The sequence below is a fragment of the Pristis pectinata genome, chromosome 9 (assembly GCF_009764475.1).
Source record: "Pristis pectinata isolate sPriPec2 chromosome 9, sPriPec2.1.pri, whole genome shotgun sequence".
Taxonomy (NCBI): domain Eukaryota; kingdom Metazoa; phylum Chordata; class Chondrichthyes; order Rhinopristiformes; family Pristidae; genus Pristis; species Pristis pectinata.
In genome coordinates, this window is record NC_067413.1 from 56,354,684 (window position 1) to 56,374,775 (window position 20,092).

The 20,092-nt window shown below is 45.3% G+C and overlaps 1 protein-coding gene across 1 annotated transcript in view; it reads right to left on the minus strand.

Moving 5' to 3' along the window:
* The window catches only part of tmem67 (transmembrane protein 67), a 155,402-nt gene that overhangs the window by 51,787 nt on the left and 83,523 nt on the right, over window positions 1-20,092 (minus strand). The window contains exons 15-17 of the mRNA XM_052023565.1: window positions 18,335-18,433; window positions 10,832-10,930; window positions 5,011-5,097 (exon numbers count right to left, since the gene is read on the minus strand). Of these exons, the coding sequence (XP_051879525.1) occupies window positions 5,011-5,097; window positions 10,832-10,930; window positions 18,335-18,433 (285 nt within the window). The remainder of the gene's footprint in view (window positions 1-5,010; window positions 5,098-10,831; window positions 10,931-18,334; window positions 18,434-20,092) is intronic.

Sequence of the window (20,092 nt, forward strand, 5' to 3'; positions counted from 1 at the left end):
TTGTCCATGAGGACTGTGTTGCCCAGTGAGCTAGTCTCATCAGCCCGTGTTTGGCCCATAGCCCTCGAAACCTTTCCTCTCCACGTACTTATCTAGATCGCTTTTAAATGTTGCTCTTGTGCCCGCCTCAAGCACTGACACCCTTCATCAGGATAAGAAAGAAAAAGGGCAGAAGCCAGAATAAAAGTGTGGGGGGAAGGGGAGGAGCAAGAGGAGGAAGGTAGGTAGGTGGGGGAGGATTCACCTTTCACTCACCTGCTTTCACCTATCACCCCCCAGCTCATGCTTCTCCCTTCCCCCCACCCTTTTATTCTGGCTTCTGCCATCTTTCCTTTCAGTCCTGATGGAGTGTCTTGGCCTGAAACGTTGACTGTTCATTTCACTCCATAGATGCTGCCTAATCCACTGAGTTCCTCCAGCATTTTGTGTGTGTTGCTTCAGATTTCCAGCATCTGCAGCATCTCTTGTGTCTTCTATACTCAGCGCCCCGATTGATGAAGGCCTGTCTGGCAAATGCTTTCTTCACCACCCTATCTGTGATTCCACTTTCAGCAAACTATGCACTGGAACCTCCTAGGTCCCTCTGTTCCATAACACTCCCCAGGGCCCTACCATTCACTGTATAAGTCCTACCGAAGTTTGATCTCCCAAAATGTAATTAATCTGGATTTAAAGCCATTTGACATCCTCAGCCCACATACCTAGCTGATCAAGGTGCCCCTATAATTGTTCATAACCTTCTACACTATCTACAACACCTATCTTAGTATCATCCACAAACTTACTAACCATGCCTTTTACATTCACGTCCCAATTGTTTATATAAATTACAAACAACAAGGTCCAGGCACCAACCCCTGTGGCACACCACTAGACACAGGCCTCCAGTCTGAGAAACAACCCTCAACTATTACCCTCTGTTTCCTCGCACTGAGCCAATTGTGAACCCAATCAGCTATCTCCCCCTGGATCACATGCAATCTAACTTCCAGACGAGCCTGCATGAGGGACCTTATCAAAGGCCTTGCTAAGGTCCATATAGACAACATCCACTGCCCTACCATCATCTACCCTCTTGGTTACCTCCTCAAAGAACTCCAAGAGATTTGTCAGAAATGATTTCCCACACATAAAGCCATGCTGACTGTCCCAAATCAGACCCTGTCTTTCCAAATGTTGGTAGATCCTGTCCCTCAAACTCCCATCCAGCAAGTTACCCACCACTGATGTTAGACTCACTGGCCTGTAGTTTCCTGACTTGATTTTGCTACCTTTTTTAAGCAATTGTACCACATTAGCCACTCTCAAGTCCTTTGGAACCTCACCTGTGGACAGAGATGAAGCAAAAATCTTTGCAAGGGCCTCTGCAATTTCTTCTCCAGCTTCCCACAAGGTCTGAGCAAGCACCAGGTCAGGCCCTTGGCATTTATCCCAATTGCTTATGCGCAGTGTATGTCTCCCTCTTTTTCTTAATCAGAGCCTCAATATCTTTCGTCAACCAGGGTTCCCTAAACCTGCAGTCTTGCCTCTCACCTTAACTGGAATATGCAGGCCCCGAACTCTTGACATCACACTTTTAAAGGTCTCCCATTTGACAGATGCTTTTTTCCTTACAAACAATCTCACCCAATCGACCACTACAAGATCCCACCTAATGGCTCCAAAATTTGCTCTGCTCCAATTCAGGACCTTAACCTGTGAACCGGCCATATCCTTCTCCATAACTATTTAAAAACTAATAGCATTATGGTACTGGACCCAAAGTGCTCACCGACAGACACTTCTGCCATTTGCCCTGCCTCATTCCCCAGGAGGAGATCCAATATCGTACCCTCTTTAGTAGGTCCCGCTATATATTGATCAAGGAAGCTTTCTCAGACACATTTCACAAATTCCACTCAGTCCAAGCCTTTTACACTATGGTTGGCCCAGTCAATATTAGGGAAGTTAAAATCTCCCACTAATACTCCATATTACATTTATATCTACCTGCAATCTCTCTACATATCTCCTCCTCCAATTCCTACTGACAATTGGGGGTCTATAATACAATCCCATCAGAGTGACATCCCCTTTCTATTTCTAAGTTCTACCCATATGGTCTCACTGGATACTCCCCCAAGAATATCTGTTGTTATGTCCTCTTTCATCAAGAAAGCAACTCCCTCTCCTCTGATGAAGGGTCTCGGCCTGAAATGTCGACTGTTCATTTCCCTCCATAGATGCTGCCTGATCTGCTGAGTTCCTCCAGCATTTTTGTGTGTTGCTCCAGATTTCCAGCATCTGTGGTCTTTCTTGTGTCCCCTCCTCTTTTACCTGTACCGTTGTCATGCCTGTAGCATCTATATTCTGGAACATTGAGCTGCCAGTTCAGCCCTTCTCTCAGCCATGTTTCTGTTATGGCTATGACATCCCAGTCCCCAGAGCGAATTCATGCCCTGAGTTCATACACTTGTCCACACATATCCTTATGAAGTCGCTGACAACTGTGGCATATTTATTTAGGTCCACTGACAAATCTTTGAACATGGTCCAGTCCACCGACTTGAAACCAGCCCAAATTCGCTCCTCCACCTCTCCCGTCTAGCTCTTCGTAGTTCTCTTCACTGGTGCGGTGCTCTTCAGTCTCTGTCTATACATAGGAAGAAGAAAGAACAGCCAGGTGTTTGGATTATCCAAAATGCAGGTGAGGGTGGAGCAGTAGGCATTCTTGACGGTAGATTAGCAGTGGTTGAGTGTGTTAGGTCCCTTAATGTTGCATGTAATGTGTTGATAGTCATTAGGCAGAGACTTCTTCAAGCTAGCCTGATTAAAGTTTCCCGCCATGATATGACAGGCGTCGGGGTACGCTGTTTCGTTCTTGTTGATTGCTTGATGTTTGATGTCTGCCTGAGGTGAGATGTAGACTGCAGTCAGGATGATGGTGGAGAATTAGCGCAGTAAGGAAAACAGTCAGTGCTTCACTGCCAGATGTTTCAGGTCGGGGGAGCAGGGATGGGACAAGACTGCCACATCCATGCACCACAATGATTTTATCATAAAGCAAACGCAAAAGCCTTTTCCCTTAACCGACATGGCTGACTGGTCCATGCGGTGGATCGAAAAACCCTCAGGCTAGAACACGTGTCAGGAGACAGAGGGTGGTGAATTTGTGGAACTCCTTGCCACGTACAGCAGTGGAGGCAAGATCAGTGGGGGCATTCAAGGAGGAGATAGATAGATATCTAAATAGTCAGGATATCAAGGGATATGGGGATAAAGCCGGAAATTGGGATTAGAATAGGTGATTTTTTTTTCCCCCATTCCCCATTTCTCATTTCTTTTTTCCCTTTCCTTGGAGCAGACTCGATGGGCCAAATGGCCTGCTTCTGCTCCCTGTCTTGTGTGATCTTGGTCTCTGTGAAACAGAGTACACAGCAGTCCCTTATGTCCCTCATGTAAAGCAATCTTGCCATCAGGTCTTCCATCTTGTTCTCCAGAAGGGTGCTAGGGAGGTGGGGGGGGGGGGGGGGGGTGGTCTCATGCCCTTATGCTTCAGTCTTATATTAAGTCCTCCCCTATGAACATGTTTTCTGGCACAATGGAGGCCTTTCCAATGCTTCCAAGTGCTGTGCTTGCCTTCTAGCTGGTCTGTTCTGCCAAGTCTGTCAGGTCTGTCTAGTGATCTTAAGATCACTAATGCATTTAAATGGCTTAAAAGCACAATATTTACTTCAGTAATTTCCACTGCAGTTTTCAGTTTTAAAGGTCAGATCTTGACTATATAACTATAATCCTGTTAGCTACCAACAAAATGTTACCTCTCTCCAGAGCCATTTTTTATATATATATAGACCAATAGGCTAAAATATATAGGCTAAAATGGGATGCTATTGTGTCTTTGATGCCCTGCTCACAAGCTTCCAAAGTTTTATGGTTTAACCTGTCTCAAATTCTGCTACCCATATTCTACCATAGATTCATACAGCACAGAATTGGGCCCTTTTGAGCGGGAGTGGGAGGGGACCCAGTGAGAGGAGTGCATGTGTGTGTGGGTTAATGGCAGATGGAGGGGATGGAGGAGGGGAAAGAAACAGGGTGATGGGGGCTGGGGTATGAGGAATTGGCTAGATCAGGAGGAGAGAGAAAAGGGACAGAGGGGGAGAAGTTTACCTGAAATTGAAGAATTCAATGTTCATGCTGTCACGTTGTAGACTACCCAGGCAGAATATGAGGTGCGCTTCCTCTAGTTTGCATTTAGCCTCACCCTGGCAGTGGAGGAGGCCGAGAACAGACAGTTCGGTGTGGAAATAGGGAGGGGAATTAAAATGGCTAGTAATTGGGAGCTCCAGAAGGCCATGGCGGACAGAACAAAGATGCTCAACAAAGCAGTTACCTAGTCTGCACTTGGTTTACTTGTAGAGAAGGCCACACCGAGAGCACTGAATGCAATAAACAAGGTTGGAGAGGATGCATGTGAATCTCTGCCTCACCTAGAAGGGTTGTTTGGGGCCCTGAATGGTGATGAGGGAGGAGATGTAGGGACAGGTGTTACACTTCCTGAGGTTGCAGGAGAAAGTGCTGGATGGGGTGGGGAGAGATGAATGAACCAGGGATTCATGAAGAAAGCGGTCCCTATGGAAAGTAGAAAGGGGTGAGGAAGGTGGGATCTCCTGTTACTTTACGCATGGCTAACAAAGATGCAAAAATCTCTTTCAGAACCCCAGTAATCTTCTCCCTTGCTTCCTTTAGCATGCACTGCCATATAATAATTATTCCTTTATTGGCTTCCTGAACTACAATACATCAAAGTAAAAATCTTTGTCTTTATTCACAAATTACTCACACCAGCCTAGCAGTGTAAATTCCTCTGACCCTATAGTTCTTTGTTCTTTGATCTTTTAGTTTCTAGTGCATTTTTCCTTCAGCTCTATCAGTATTACATTAGAAAGGAGAATTTGTTGAAAAATCTTGAATTTTGCATGCTTAACAATTCTAATTCAATGTTACCAATATTCTTTAAACACATACCTTCAGTGAAAATGCACTGGCCACAGAACAAATAAAGTGGGTCTCTTGGCTTGGTGTGGGCAGAAGAACAGAAAGAACCCGTTGACCCTGAAGAAACAAATGATGCCTAAGCAAATGCTAAGTCATCATAAAGCACCTACACAGTAATTAACATTTTTAAAGGAATATATAAGGAGCTTCACACAGGATTCATGCACTAAATGTGTCAAGGAATTTCTTAGGACACTGTCCTGGGCTCAAACATTTTCAGCTGCTTCATCAATGACTTTCCATCCACTGAAATTTTAAAGTGGGGATGTTTGCTGATGAATGCACAATGTTCAATTCCATTCTTAGAACATCCCCGAGAAGTGGACCCCAGAGGTGAAGCACTTCTGCCCCAACATCCCCATCATCCTGGTGGGCAACAAGAAAGACCTGAGGGGTGATGAGCACACGTGGAGAGAGCTGGCCAAGATGAAGCAGGAGCCTGTGAAGCCGGACGACGCGAAGGAGATGGAGATGCGAAGGAGAAGGGGATAGTGGTTTTAAGAAGACCACTATCATCCTGGTACCAAAGAAAAGCAAGGTAACATGCCTCAATGACTACCGACCAGTGGCTCTGACATCCACCATCATGAAGTGCCTTGAGAGGTTGGTCATGGCTGCGCATCAACTCCAGCCTACCAGACAACCTGGACCCATTTCAATTCGCCTATCGGCGAAACAGGTCTACAACGGATGCCATCTCCCTGGCCCTAAACTCAGCTCTGGAGCATCTGGACAGTAACGACACATACTTTAGACTATTGTTTATTGACTACAGCTCTGCCTTCAATACAATAATTCCAAGCAAGCTTGTCACCAAGCTCTGAAACCTAGGACTCAACACCTCCCTCTGTAACTGGATCCTTGACTTTCTAACAAACAGACCACAATCAGTGAGGATAGGCAGCAATACCTCCGGCATGATTATTCTCAACACTGGTGCCCCACAAGGCTGCATCCTCAGCCCTCTACTCTACTCCCTATACACTCACGACTGTGTGGCCAGATTCTGCTCTAACTCCATCTACAAATTTGCAGATGATAACACAGTTTCAGGCCGTATCTCAAACAGCAATGAGTCGGAGTGTAGGAAGGAGATAGAGAGCTTAGTGGAATGGTGTCATGACAACAACCTTTCCCTCAATGTCAACAAAACAAAAGAGCTGGTCATTGACTTCAGGAAAGGGGGCGGTGTACATGCACCTGTCTACATCAATGGTGCTGAGGTCAAGAGGGTTGAGAGCTTCAAGTTCCTGGGAGTGAACATCACCAACAGCCTGTCCTGGTCAAATCACGTAGATGCCATAGCCAAGCAAGCTCACGAGCACCTCTACTTCCTCAGGAGGCTAAAGAAATTTGGTTTGTCCCCTTTGACTCTCACCAACTTTTACCGATGCACCATAGAAAGCATCCTATTTGGATGTAACACGGCTTGGTACGGCAACTGCTCTGCACGGGACCACAAGAAGCTGCAGAGAGTTGTGGACACAGCCCAGTGCATCACGGACACCAGCCTCCCCTCCTTGGACTCTGTCTTTACCTCTTGTTGTCTTGGTGTAGCAGCCAGCATAATCAAAGACCCCACCCACCCGGGACATTCTCTCTTCTCTCTTCTTCCATTGGGTAGAAGATACAGGGGCCTGAGGGCATGTACCACCAGACTTAGGGATAAGCTTTTACCCCACTGCGATAAGACTATTGAACGGTTCCCTTCTACAATGAGATGGACTATGACCTTGCGATCTACCTTGTTGTGACCTTGCACCTTATTGTACTGCACTTTCTCTGCAGCTGTGACACTTTACTCTGTACTGTTACTGTTCTTACCTGTACTACGTCAATGCACTTTGTACTAACTTAATGTAACTGCACTGTGTAATGAACTGACCTGTACGATCAGTTTGTAAGACAAGCTTTTCACTGTACCTCGGTACAAGTGACAATAATAAACCAATACCAATACCATTCACAATTCCTCAGCAAACGAAGCTGCTTATGACTGCATGCACCAACAAGCACCAAGACTGTCACCTACAGGAGGACCAGAAGGCAAGCAAGGGGACGTGGAAGTTGAATGTCAAGCTGCTGACCCCTGAGAGCATTGAGGAACTGAAGAGGGATTACACAGGTTGGAGAACTGTGAAACCCCTCTTTGACTCCCCTGTGCACTGGTGGGAAGCGACAAAGGAGAACATCAAGAGGTTCTTCATCCGCAGAGGGGTCCAGAAAGCAAGACAGTCAGAGGGAACTGTGCAAACTCCATATAGATCTGCAACAACTTCTCCTTCTGCAGTCAGGGGGGTGGATGTGAGGGAGGAACTCCGAGAGGCAAAGAGCCGGCAAGCCCAGCTCCACGTCTCCAAATCTTCCAAGATTATCTTCCAATCCAGCATTCACTCCATGGAGCAGGATGAGACATGCTCACGTTTCTTCTTCCAAAAGGTGCACAGGGGGAGCTCTATGATCTACAGGAAGAGGACGGCTCAGTAACATCCTCGCAGACGGACATATTAAGGATCTGCCGATCCTTCTATACCAGTCTGTATGACAAAAAGGCCACAGACAGCACCGCCTCCCAGAATTTCCTGTCCTCTGTCATGGAGGTCTTAGATGACAGCAAGTGGGAGAGTCTGGACCAACCACTGTCCCTGGAGGAGCTGACTGGCTCCGTCCATTCCTTTGATTCGAATAAAACTCCCAGAAGGAACGGGTTACCGGTGGAGTTGTACTCGGCTCTGTGGGACTGGATGGGCCCTGACCTGCTGGAAGTGTACAATGCTATGCTTCTGTCTGGCAGCATGTCAGAATCCATGAGGAAGGGCATCATTACCCTCATCTACAAGCAGAAGGGGGAGATTGCGGACATCAGAAATTGGAGACCCATCTCACTGTTGAATGTGGATTATAAGATCTTGTCCAAGGCCATAGCCAACAGGGTCAAGTCTGCTCTGGGACAGGTGATCCACCCGGACCAAACCTGTGCTGTACCTGGCAGGAAGATCTTTGATAGCCTCGTGCTGCTCAGGGACACCATCGCCTACGTGCAGGACAGAGGGGTGGACACCTGCATGGTCAGCTTGGACCAGGAGAAGGCCTTTGACAGGATCTCACACATGTACATGTTGGACGTGCTCTCCAAAATGGGCTTTGGGGAGGGAATCAGGAATTGGATCCAGCTGCTCTACACAGACATCAGTAGCATAGTCCAAATCAATGGGTGGAAACAGAGAGCTTCCCCATCAAGTCTGGAGTCAGGCAGGGCTGCCCTCTCTCCCCTGTCTTGTTCGTGTGCTGCATAGAACCCTTGCTGAATCCATCAGGAAGGACGAGAGCATCAGAGGGGTGACGTTGCAAGGCAGTGAGGGCACCCAGGTGAAAACCTCCCTGTACATGGATGACGTCACCGTCTTCTGCTCGGCCCGAAGGTCAGTTCGCAGATTGATCAACATCTGCGACCAGTTTGAGTTGGCATCAGGGGCCAGAGTTAACCGCACGAGGAGCGAGGCCATGATCTTCGGCAACTGGCCCGACTGATCCAACATCCACTTCACCGTCAGGCCTGACTACCTGAAGGTGCTGGGGATCTGGTTCGGAGGAGCTGGGGCGTGCAACAGAAATTGGCAGGAGCGAATTGGGAAGGTGAAGCGGAGACTGGGACAGTGGGAACAGCACTCCCTCTCAATAACTGGGGAAGAACTTGGTCATCAGGTGTGAGGCACTCTCAGGGCTGCTATACTTGGTGCAGGTGTGGCCTGTTCCTCACTCATCTGGTTCGAAAATCACCCGTGCCGTCTTCTGGTTTATCTGGAGATCCAAGATGGAGTGGGTCCGACGGGTCACCATGCACAAGTCCCTGGACAATGGGGGAAAAAGCGGCCCCAATGTTGCCCTCATCCTGATGACCACCTTCGTCTGTGGCTGCATCAGGCTGTGTGTTGAACCAAAGTACGTAGGCACCAAGTGTCACTATGTGCCAAGGTTCTACCTGTCCCTGGTGTTGCGAAGGATGGGCCGGGCCCCGTTGCCGCGCAACGCCCCAGTCAGCTGGACGTTGCTGCACTACCTGTCCTTCGTGGAAAAGTTCTTCCAGACCAACACCTTTGACCACAAGTCCATCAGGCATGGAACATCCTGCAGACACTGCAGGAGAAGGACTCAATGGATACTGTGGGGTGGTTCCCTGAGCAGACTGTCCAGACCATCTGGCAGAATACCTCATCACCAGAACTCACCAACAAGCACCACGATCTCGCTTGGCTGGCGGTGAGAGGGGCTCTCACAGTCAGATCCTTCCTGCACGGTCTGAACATCAGTCCCAGCGCACACTGCCCCCATGAGGACTGCACTGGAGACGAGACAGTCGCCCACCTCTTTGCGGGCTGTGGGTTGGCGAGGAGGGTGTGGCGAAAGATGCAAGGGTCCTTGTCACGGTTCATCCCCAGCAGCTGCCGAACAGATTCTCTGATCTATGGGCTGTTCCCGGGGGCACACACACAGACGGACATCAACTGCTGCTGGAAGGTCATCAACTCAGTGAAAGAAGCCCTTTGGTCTGCCCAAAACTTGTTGGTCTTCCAGCACTGCGAGATGTCCGTAGGGGAATGCTGCTGATTGGCACATTCCAGGCTGCAGGAGTACGTGCTGAGGGACGCACTGAAGCTGGGTGCAGCCAACGCAAGGGCTCGGTGGGGAAGGACTACCATTTAGGGTTCTTCTGCCACTGGAGAGGGAAGGGTGGGGTCAGGTGAGAAAGCCCTTAAATATTGTAAATACGGGACTGGGTAGCACTCAGGGAGCCACACGAGTGGCATCGGTGCTGTGTATACGAATGTAAAGGTTTGCACTGTTTTATTGTTGTATATAGTTTGTTTTTTATGATGAATAAAGTTCATTTTGGAATAAAAAAATAAAAAATCAGGCATGGGCTGATAAGTGGCAATTAGAATTAGTACCACAAAAGTGTTAGGCAAAGACTATCTTCATCTATTCTTTTTATCATTAAGTTCCCCACTATTAGAATCCTGGACCATACCGTGATACCATGACCTCAAGAGCAGGTATCTCAGTCAATGAGTGACTCAATTCCTGACAACCCAAAGCCTTTCCACCATCTACAAAGCACAAATTAGGAGCATGATGGAATATCCTTCATTTGCCTGGATGAGAGCAGTGCCAACAACTCTCAAAATCCATCCAGGGCAAAGCAGCCCTTGGTATTTGGTGTCCCATCAAATACCCTAAATATACAGTCCCTCTGCCACTGCCGCACAGTGGCTGCAGTGTGTATTATCTACAAAATTACCTGGAGTTATCCATCAAGGCCACTCCAATAGCATCTACCAAACCCTCAATCTCTACCACCAAGAAGGACAAGAGCAACAGGCAGATGGAAACAGCACTACCCAAAACAACACTACCTGTCGTCCCCTTTCATGTTTGCACCATCCTGACTTGGAAATATATTGTCGGTCCTTCATTGTCACTGGATCTAAATCCTGGAACTCCCTATCCAACAGCAATGTGGGGTACCTTCACAAGAAGGACTGCAGTAGTTCAAGGAGGCAGCTCACTACTTTCTCAAGGGCAATTAGGGATGGTCAATAAATGCTGGCCTTGTTGGTGATGCCCAGATCCCAAAAACGAATATAAGAAACTTACAGAGAAAAATAAATGCATTTTGTGTAAATATTAATTATATGTCAAGTACACTGAAATACTTTGAAAATGTCAATAAATTAAACTGAACATAAGCTGAATGTCAATATTAAACTGAATGTTAAATATTTTGTGGTACCTTGAAAAATATAAGCCAGTAAAGGCCTGTTCCAAAAGTCACAATAAAGAAGGTGTTTGCCAGGTCTCCAGCATAAAACAGCATGAACTTCAAGACAGTCTGAGTTTAGAGAAAAATCAAATTTAACTGAATAATATGCATTCAAAATTTCTATGGATTTAGTATAATGCTAATTAGACAATTATTATATTGTTTAGCATATATCTATTTCATGCCAAACAGATATTCAAATTCAATGCTGCAATGCAGGTGTCCATATTCTGATGCAAATCTGGGTTGCCACATTTTTAATGTGGCATGTTGTAAAGGAATTTCAACAATAGAGCATTCATTTGCTAACTAAACACTTCTCAGTGTAACCGATAGTCACGCAGAAAGCCACAAGATAGATTTTCAGTCTACATAGAACATAGAACAGTATAGCACCATACAGGCCCTTCGGCCCACAATGTTGGGCCGACCTTTACACCTCGCCTAATACTATCTGACCCCTTCCTCCCACATATCCCTCTATTTTAAATTCCTCCAGATGCTTATCTAGTAATCTCTTGAATTTGTCCAATGTACCTGCCTCCACCACCACCCCAGGCAGCGCATTCCATGACCCAACCACTCTCTGGGTAAAAAATCTTCCTCTGATATCTCCCTTGAACTTCCCACCCATTACTTTAAAGCCATGCCCTCTTGTATTGAGCATTGGTGCCCTGGGAAAGAGGCGCTGGCTGTCTACTCTATCTACTCCTCTTAATATTTTGTACACCTCGATCATGTCTCCGCTCATCCTCCTTCTCTCCAAAGAGTAAAGCCTGAGCTCCCTTAGTCTCTCTTCATAATGCATACTCTCCAAACCAGGCAGCATCCTGGTAAATCTCCTCTGCACCCTTTCCAAAGCTTCCACATCCTTCTTATAATGAGGCAACCAGAACTGGACACAGTACTCTAAGTGTGGTCTAACCAGAGTTTTATAGAGCTGCATCATTACCTCGCGACTCTTAAACTCGATCCCTCGACTTATGAAAGCTAACACCCCATAAGCTTTCTTAACTACCCTATCCACATTTGAGTCAACTTTCAGGGATCTGTGGATATGGACCCCCAGATCTCGCTGCTCCTCCACACTACCCAGAATCCTGCCTTTAACTTTGTATTCTGCCTTGGAGTTTGTCCTTCCAAAATGTACCACCTCACACTTCTCCGGATTGAATATTTAGTTAGGTAATTTCAGTCACAATGGTTGTGCATGCACTAGCACTGGATATATGCTTGGCTTCTTGCTTACTCATCCATGGACCCTGTATTACATTCCAAAACTAATGTGTAGCAAAAATAGGATTGTACATATTCGCCTGCAGTCAATAACTGCCAGTGCTCACTGTTTAAGGTACTCAAAATTTGGTTGAGCCACTGGAGGTCAATACCAAATGTGAAATGCTCCACAACAAGGAGTCTTTTTTTAGAATAGGGCATTAAGGAGAAAATGTGTACTTTGTATACTTACAAATCAAAGATTACCTATTTGCCTTATTAATTTTATTTGTTCCATTTGTTCAGATGGATCATGAGGCATTCTCTCAAACTCAAAAGGTAAGTTCTCCATGGATTAGGAAAACAAATACCATTTGGGCTTGTTTGTCCATGGACCCCTGTGGTATGTGTCAAAAATAATGTGTGGTAATAATTGAATTGTGCTTATTTCTAGTACTGTTCTGCAGTTATACATAAAATTCAAAAGTGTTATAACCATATAAAGTGGGGGCTGGACTGCGCAGGCGCGGTGCGGGCAATTTAAAAAGTGGGGAGAGAAAAAAAAGCTTCGGAGGCTTTGTGGGTTTCATTTCGGAAGACTTTGGAGCAGATAAGTTTTTCTTTTTTATCTTTTTTTTAATTGGGTTTTAATTATAAGGGTTAGTTTTTAATAGGGTTATTATTATTAGGTTTAGATTTTTATAAGGTTCTTTTTTAAGTGTTTTGTAAGTTTTAATCGGGAAGAGTGGGGGCTGGACTGTGCAGGCGTGGCGTGGGCAGTTTAAATAGCAAACCGCCATATCCAGTGGGCAGCGTTGGAGCGGGCAGCTGAGTGAGAGGGAGCAGAGTGGTCGGGCTTTGGCTTCAGGGGCTTCGGCGTAAAGGGGCAAGGCAGGTGAGTAGCTGGTAGGTAGGTAAAGGTGAGGTTTACCTGTTACCTGTTACAAATTTTTAAGTAGGAAAAGCTGGGGGAAAAAAAAAGAAGGAATTAGTTCAGATGGAGGACATGGTGGTGTGCTGCAGCTGCTTGATGTGGGAACTTGTGGACCTTGCTGCGGTCAACGACGGCCACATCTGCAGTAAGTGCTTGAGGCTGGAAGAACTTCGGCTCAAACTTGATGAACTGGGGTTACAGCTTCAAACACTGCACAGCATCAAGGAGGGGGAGAGTTTTGTAGATACTGTACATCAGGAGATGGTCACCCCCCTTATAGCAGGTAATTCTGGAGTCCAGGAAGTAGATAGAATGGTGACTGTCAGGGGAGTGAAAAGGAAAAAGAAAACGAACAGGCAGATAGAGCAGAGGACCCCGGAGGCTGTTCCCCTCAGTAACAGGTTTTCTGCTTTGGAGGCTGTTGAGGAAGATGACCTGCTGGGGCCTAGCAGCAGTAGCCAGGTCTGTGGCACTGGGACCAGTCCTGCTGCTCAGAAGGGAAAGGAGGAGAAGAGGAAGGCAGTAGTGATAGGGGACTCAATAATCAGGAAAACAGATAGGAGGTTCTGTGGCAGTGAGCATGAATCTCAGATGGTATGTTGCCTTCCAGGTGCCAGGGTCCGGGATGTCACTGATCAGGTCCACAGGATTCTAGAGCGGGAGGGAGAACAGCCAGAAGTCGTGGTTCATGTTGGTACCAACGACATAGGTGGGAAGAGGGATGAGGTCCTGAAAAGTGAGTTTAGCGAGCTAGGCAGAAGGCTGAAGGACAGGACCTCAAGGGTAGCGATCTCAGGATTGCTGCCAGTGCCACGCGATAGTGAAGGTAGGAATAGGAGGAGATGGCAGATAAATGCGTGGCTGAGAAGTTGGTGCAGGAGGGAGGGTTTTAGATTTTTGGATCATTGGGATCTCTTCCGGGGAAGGTGGGACCTGTACAGAGAGGACGGGTTACACCTGAACCTGAGGGGGGCCAATATCCTTGCGGCCAGGTTTGCTAGGTGGTTCAGGAGGGTTTAAACTAGATTGCGAGGGGGAAGGGAACCGGAGGAGTAGGTCAGAGGAAGAAAGGGATGGGAAAAAGGCAGATCTGACAGGTAGAGAGGCTTTGAGGAAGGAGAAGCAGAGTACAGGCTACGAAAGTAGTAAGGTGGATGGGCTAAAGTGCATTTACTTGAATGCGAGAAGCATCAGGAGCAAGCATCAGAAAGGGAAATGAACTGAGAGCTTGGATAAGTACATGGAACTATGACATTGTGGCTATTACAGAGATATGGCTGACATCGGGGCAGGAATGGATATTGAATATTCCTGGTTTTCAGTGTTTTAAAAGGGATAGGGAAGGCAGGGAGAAGAGGAGGAGGGGTGGCGATACTGGTCAGGGACACTGTTACAGCTGCAGAAAGGGTAGATAATGTAGAAGGATCCTATCTAGGGTCAAGATGGGTGGAAGTTAGGAACAAGAAAAGGGCAGTTACCCTCCTGGGAGTATTCTATAGGCCCCCCAGTAGCAGTAAGGATACTGAGGAGCAGATTGGGAGGCAGTTTTTGGAGAGATGCAAAAATAACAGGGTTATTATAATGGGAGACTTCAACTATCCAAATATTGATTGGCACCTACTTAGTGCCAAAGGTTTAGACAGGGTGCAGTTTGTTAAGTGTGTCCAGGACAGATTCCAGACACAGTATGTTGAGAGGCCGACTAGAGGGAATGCCATATTTGATCTAGTTTTAGGTAATAAACCGGGTCAGGTGACTGATCTATCGGTGAGTGAGCATTTGGGGGACAGTGACTATTGCTCCATAACCCTTAGAATTGTCATGGACAGGGATAGGAGCAAAGAGGACAGGAAGATATTTAATTGGGGAAAGGCGAATTATGAGGCTATAAGGCGAGAACTTGGCAGTGTAAATTGGGATGACATTTTTGAAGGGAAATGTACCATGGAGATGTGATTGATATTCAGGGATCTTTTGCAGGATGTTAGGGATAAATTTGTCCCGGTGAGGCAGAGAAGGAATGGCAAGGTGAAGGAACCGTGGGTGACGAGAGAGGTGGAACAACTCGTTAAGAAGGAGGGCAGCATACATGAGGTGTAAGCAGCAAGGATTGGACAGGGCTCATGAGGAATATAGAGCAGCAAGGAAGGAACTTAAGAAAGGGCTGAGGAGAGCGAGAAGGGGGCATGGAAAGGCTTTGGCGAGTAGGGTTAAGGAGAATCCCAAGGCTTTTTTCTCATACGTAAAGAGCAGAAGGATGGCTAGGGTAAAGGTAGGTCCGATTAAAGACAAAGGTGGGAGGATGTGCCTGGAAGCTGTGGAAGTGGGTGAGGTTCTCAATGAATACTTCTCTTCAGTATTCACCAAGGAGAGGGGTCTTGATGATGCTGAGAACAGTGTAGGTGAGGGTAATGTTCTAGAGTATGTAGATATCAAGAGAGAGGATGTGTTGGAGCTGTTAGAAAATATTAGGACAGATAAGTCCCTGGGGCCTGACGGAATGTTCCCCAGGCTGCTTCGTGAGGCAAGGGAGGTGATTGCTGAACAGTTGGTTAGGATCTTTGAGTCCTCGTTGTCAACGGGGATGGTACTGGCGGATTGGAGGGTGGCAAATGTTGTCCCCTTATTCAAAAAAGGTAGTAGGGATAGTCCAGAGAATTACAGACCGGTAAGCCTTACATCTGTGGTGTGTAAGCTGTTGGAAAGGATTCTAAGAGATAGGATCTATGAGCATTTGGAGAAATATGGACTGATTAGGGACAGCCAGCATGGCTTTCTGAAGGGAAGATCTTGCTTCACAAGCCTGATAAGGTTCTTTGAGGAGGTGACCAGGAAGATTGAGGAGGGTAGTGCAGTGGATGTGGTCTACATGGATTTTAGTAAGGCGTTTGACAAGGTTCCACATGGTAGGCTTCTTCAGAAGGACAGAGGCCAAGGGATCCGGGGAAGCTTGGCCGTGTGGATTCAAAATTGGCTCACCTGTAGAAAGCAGAGGGTTGTGGTGGAGGGAGTGCATTCGTACTGGAGGGCTGTGACTAGTGGGGTCCACAGGGATTGGTTCTGGGACCTCTACTTTTTGTGATATTTATTAATGACTTAGATGAGGGGTATAGAATATATAGAAAGTAGAGGCTATACTTTTTTATTCATAACTTGCTCTGTGCTTAAGATGGCTGCTGATCTCCTTAAGATGGCTGCTGGGCCTCCTTCTTCTTCAGCTCAAGCGCGGGAAACTCTTAGTGCGGGAAACATATGGCTCATTAAAGAAATAGTTAGCCCATTCTTAGGGAGACACTTTTGATTTAGTGTCGTTCATTAAACCATGGTTAGTACATTCCTAGGTAGACACTGTTGATCTATTGTGTAGCTAAGGGTCGTTAGGGTTAGTGCGACTAATGATTCTGCAGCAGTTCTGAAGCTGATAGTTTTTTTTTAACTGATAAGCCAGATGCTAGCAAGTCTCAGAGGTCATAGGTTATAGGGGCACATCGTAATGTTTTAGAACCATTAGCCTTGTAGCGAATAAGCCTAGTATTGTTTTATAACTGATAACTCTGTAGCCTAGTACCAATACCCCCAATACCCATAAATAATTGGGGCACCCTGTGATTGAGTCAGGAAATAACTGTGGCGAAAGACAAATGGTTGTGAGCTCGGAGACAATTGTGAAAGGAGGCAAATGGTGAAGGATGAAACTGTGAAGATAAGAGAGAACATGATGGATTGTAACAATGTAAATAAGCTAAGAAAAAAGGTATACCAAAAGGCCCTCGAGCTTTGCTCAGGGGCAGTCAGAGAGGGCAGTAGTCAGAGCGTGACTAGTAACTGACTGTCTGTCACAACTTTTCTTTGCAAATAAAAGTTTAACTTCTTGAGTAATCTTCTGCTTCTCCTGGTCATCTATCTATTGCGGGTAACCATGACAGGAGGTGGAAGGCAAGTTTGCAGATGACACAAAGATTGGTGGTGTTATGGATAGTGTGGAGGGCTGTTGAAGCTGGCAGAGGGATATTGATAGGATGCAGAGCTGGGCTGACAAGTGGCAGATGGAGTTTAATCCAGACAAGTGTGAGGTAGTACACTTTGGAAGGACAAACTCCAAGGCAGAGTACAAGGTAAATGGCAGGATTCTGGGCAGTGTAGAGGAGCAGAGGGATCTGGGGGTTCATATCCACAGATCACTGAAAGTTGCCTTGCAGGTGGATAGGGTAGTTGAGAAAGCTTATGGGACGTTAGCTTTTATAAATCGGGGGATCGAGTTTAAGAGCCGCGAAGTGATGATGCAGCTTTACAAAACTCTGGTTAGGCCACACTGGCCAGTTCTGGTCACCTCATTATAGGAAGGATGTGGAGGTGTTGGAAAGGCTGCAGAGGAGATTTACCAGGATGCTGCCTGGATTAGAGAGTATGGATTATGAGGGGAGACTAAAGGAGCTAGGGCTGTTCTCATTGGAGAGAAGGAGGATGAGGGGAGACATGATAGAGGTATACAAGATATTGAGAGGAATAAATCGAGTGGAGAGCCAGTGCCTCTTTCCCAGTGCGCCAATGCTCAAAACAAGAGGACTTTGAGGTAATGGGTGGGAAGTTCAAGGGAGATGTCAGAGGGAGGTTTTTCACCCAGAGAGTGGTTGGTGCATGGAATGCGCTGCCTGGGGTGGTGGTGGAGATTGATACATTGGACAAGTTCAAGAAATTGTTAGGTAAGCATATGGATGAATTTAAGTTGGAGGGATATGTGGGAGGAAGGGGTTAGATAGTCTTCGGTGTGGTTTGAAGGGTGGCACAACATGGTGGGCCAAAGGGCCTGTATTGTGCTGTATTGTTCTATAGTTCTATGGTTCTATGAAAACCGGAGCACCCGGAGGAAACTCACGCAGACACAGGGAGAATGTACAAACAAAAAAAAAATTAAAAAATAACATATTCAGGGGAAGATGTTCTGCTGATTTGGGATCCTGCGGGGAGAGAGAGAACTATTAAAGGGGGAAATAATTCACTTAGAATCTGGGGCAAACACAAGTATATTACTTGACTTGCGCACCTTCTCTCTTGGTCGGGGAATGATATGTTGCACTAAAAGTAAGCAAGAGGAGATTAGAAATTATGTTGAAAACACTTGAAGAAAAACAACAAAAAAATTCAATTTCACATTTGATTATGTTCCAGTCTTAAGCTTCCACAGAAGCTTGCCATAAATACATACTGGAATGTATTAGGCTTTATATTTTTCCACAAAGTCAGGTTTAGTACATGTGTCATTAGAAGTTGAGATGTTCTGTACTTGGCTTAATAGCACAATATCAAAACAAAATTGTACATACTGGAATATCAATCAATGGAGATCCAATTCGTCTTTTCCAACTGGCTGTCTTTAGCATTGAGTATATAGCTGATAAGCCTGACAAGAAACCGAGTGCAATCTAAAGCAGAAGAAAACTTAAATATACATGATAAATAAATCTAGTGCTTATGTTTTTTTCTGCTCTTCATTCTCACGATATCCTTTTAGCATCAGACTACTTTAACTGATTTTGAGAGTAGATTAGTCCAGCTTGTACACTCTGGACTTTGCATATATAGAGTCATAAAATCACAGGCAGATACAGCATGGGGAGGTTCTTCCAGCCCACTGAGTCCATGCTGACCACTAACCACTCATTTACTCAAATCCTACATTAATCCCATTTTTTATTCTGTCCACATTTTAATCAACTCATATCAGATTCTGACACTCATCTATGTGCTCGGGGCAATTTACAGTGGCCAGTTAACCTATCATCCAGTGGAAACCCACGCTGTCGTAGGAAGAACGTCTAGACTCCATACAGACAGCACCCGTGGTCAGATTTGAACGCAGGTCTCTGTGCTGTGAGGCAGCAGCTCTACTAGCTGTGCCACTGTGCCACCCCATATCATTTAAAAGGACATTAAAGTGGCTTCCTCCTTTCTGCAAGTGTAAATTCCCTTCCATTCAGTTTTATCTCCCTGTCAATCACAGTCAAGATAACATTTAATAAAAGTTGAAAGATACATGAGAGTAATTGGAACTTAGAACTGTCACTTGTCAGTCAATTTAAAATATGGCAAATGTATTTTTCAATGCCTGACAAAACTAATTTCTATAAAATAAGAGAACTAGGTGGCACAATGTGTCCCTTTAAATCCAGAATCCAGATTCTATTTTAGAAAGACAGTGTAGAAAATTTAAGCTTCTGCTGATAATCATAACATTCTAGAAAAATTTAGTATGCTTGTATTTTTAAAATATAGAAGTATTACACTCGGTACATTCATGTACATTTGCAATTAACTTTTTAATGAGATACTTTTATTGGGAATTATGCCCAGCAAATAAAAGCCAATTCACAAAATTCATCCAACATTATGCTAAAATAACTTCTTCAAATGTTTTTGACAAGTAAAAATTAACATGCATATATATTGAGCTAGAGGTCTGGTGCAAAAATATACATATATGAGATTCAACAGACCCTTAATGGGCTATGAAGTCAAGGCACATGACTATTCATCAGCACAGCTTCACAACTGTACTGATATTGAAGCATAACAATAGTTTCTCCCCTATAACTATTATATCTGCAGCAATCAAAATTGACAAATTAATTTTAAAATATTTTACCTACTATTCAAAAGTCAAATGGGAAACAATAAATAAGCTATTTTCAAACAAGTTTTGAATGAGCCAATGTCATTTCCTTCATAGAAAACCAAGTACATTTCGTAATTCGGTCTCTAGCATCTTTACATAATAAATATGCAGAGTTGGACCAACATAAACAAGATTAACAGATACATTCTTAAGTACTTAACATCAGACTTCAGGCAATAAATGCAGGGGTTAAATGCTCTATCTGAGGTAAAAACAGACAATAATGATATTGGCTGCTATGGAAACCAAAAAAATGTCAATTCATTCACAATTGCAATTTAACATATATTTTTCTTCCTTCCGTAATTTATGAAGTGGACTGCAGATTGTTGCTTTAACTTGAGGGTCAATATACACTTAATAAAATTCTGATTATCATGATTCAATTTCCAGTGCCTACAAGAGATAG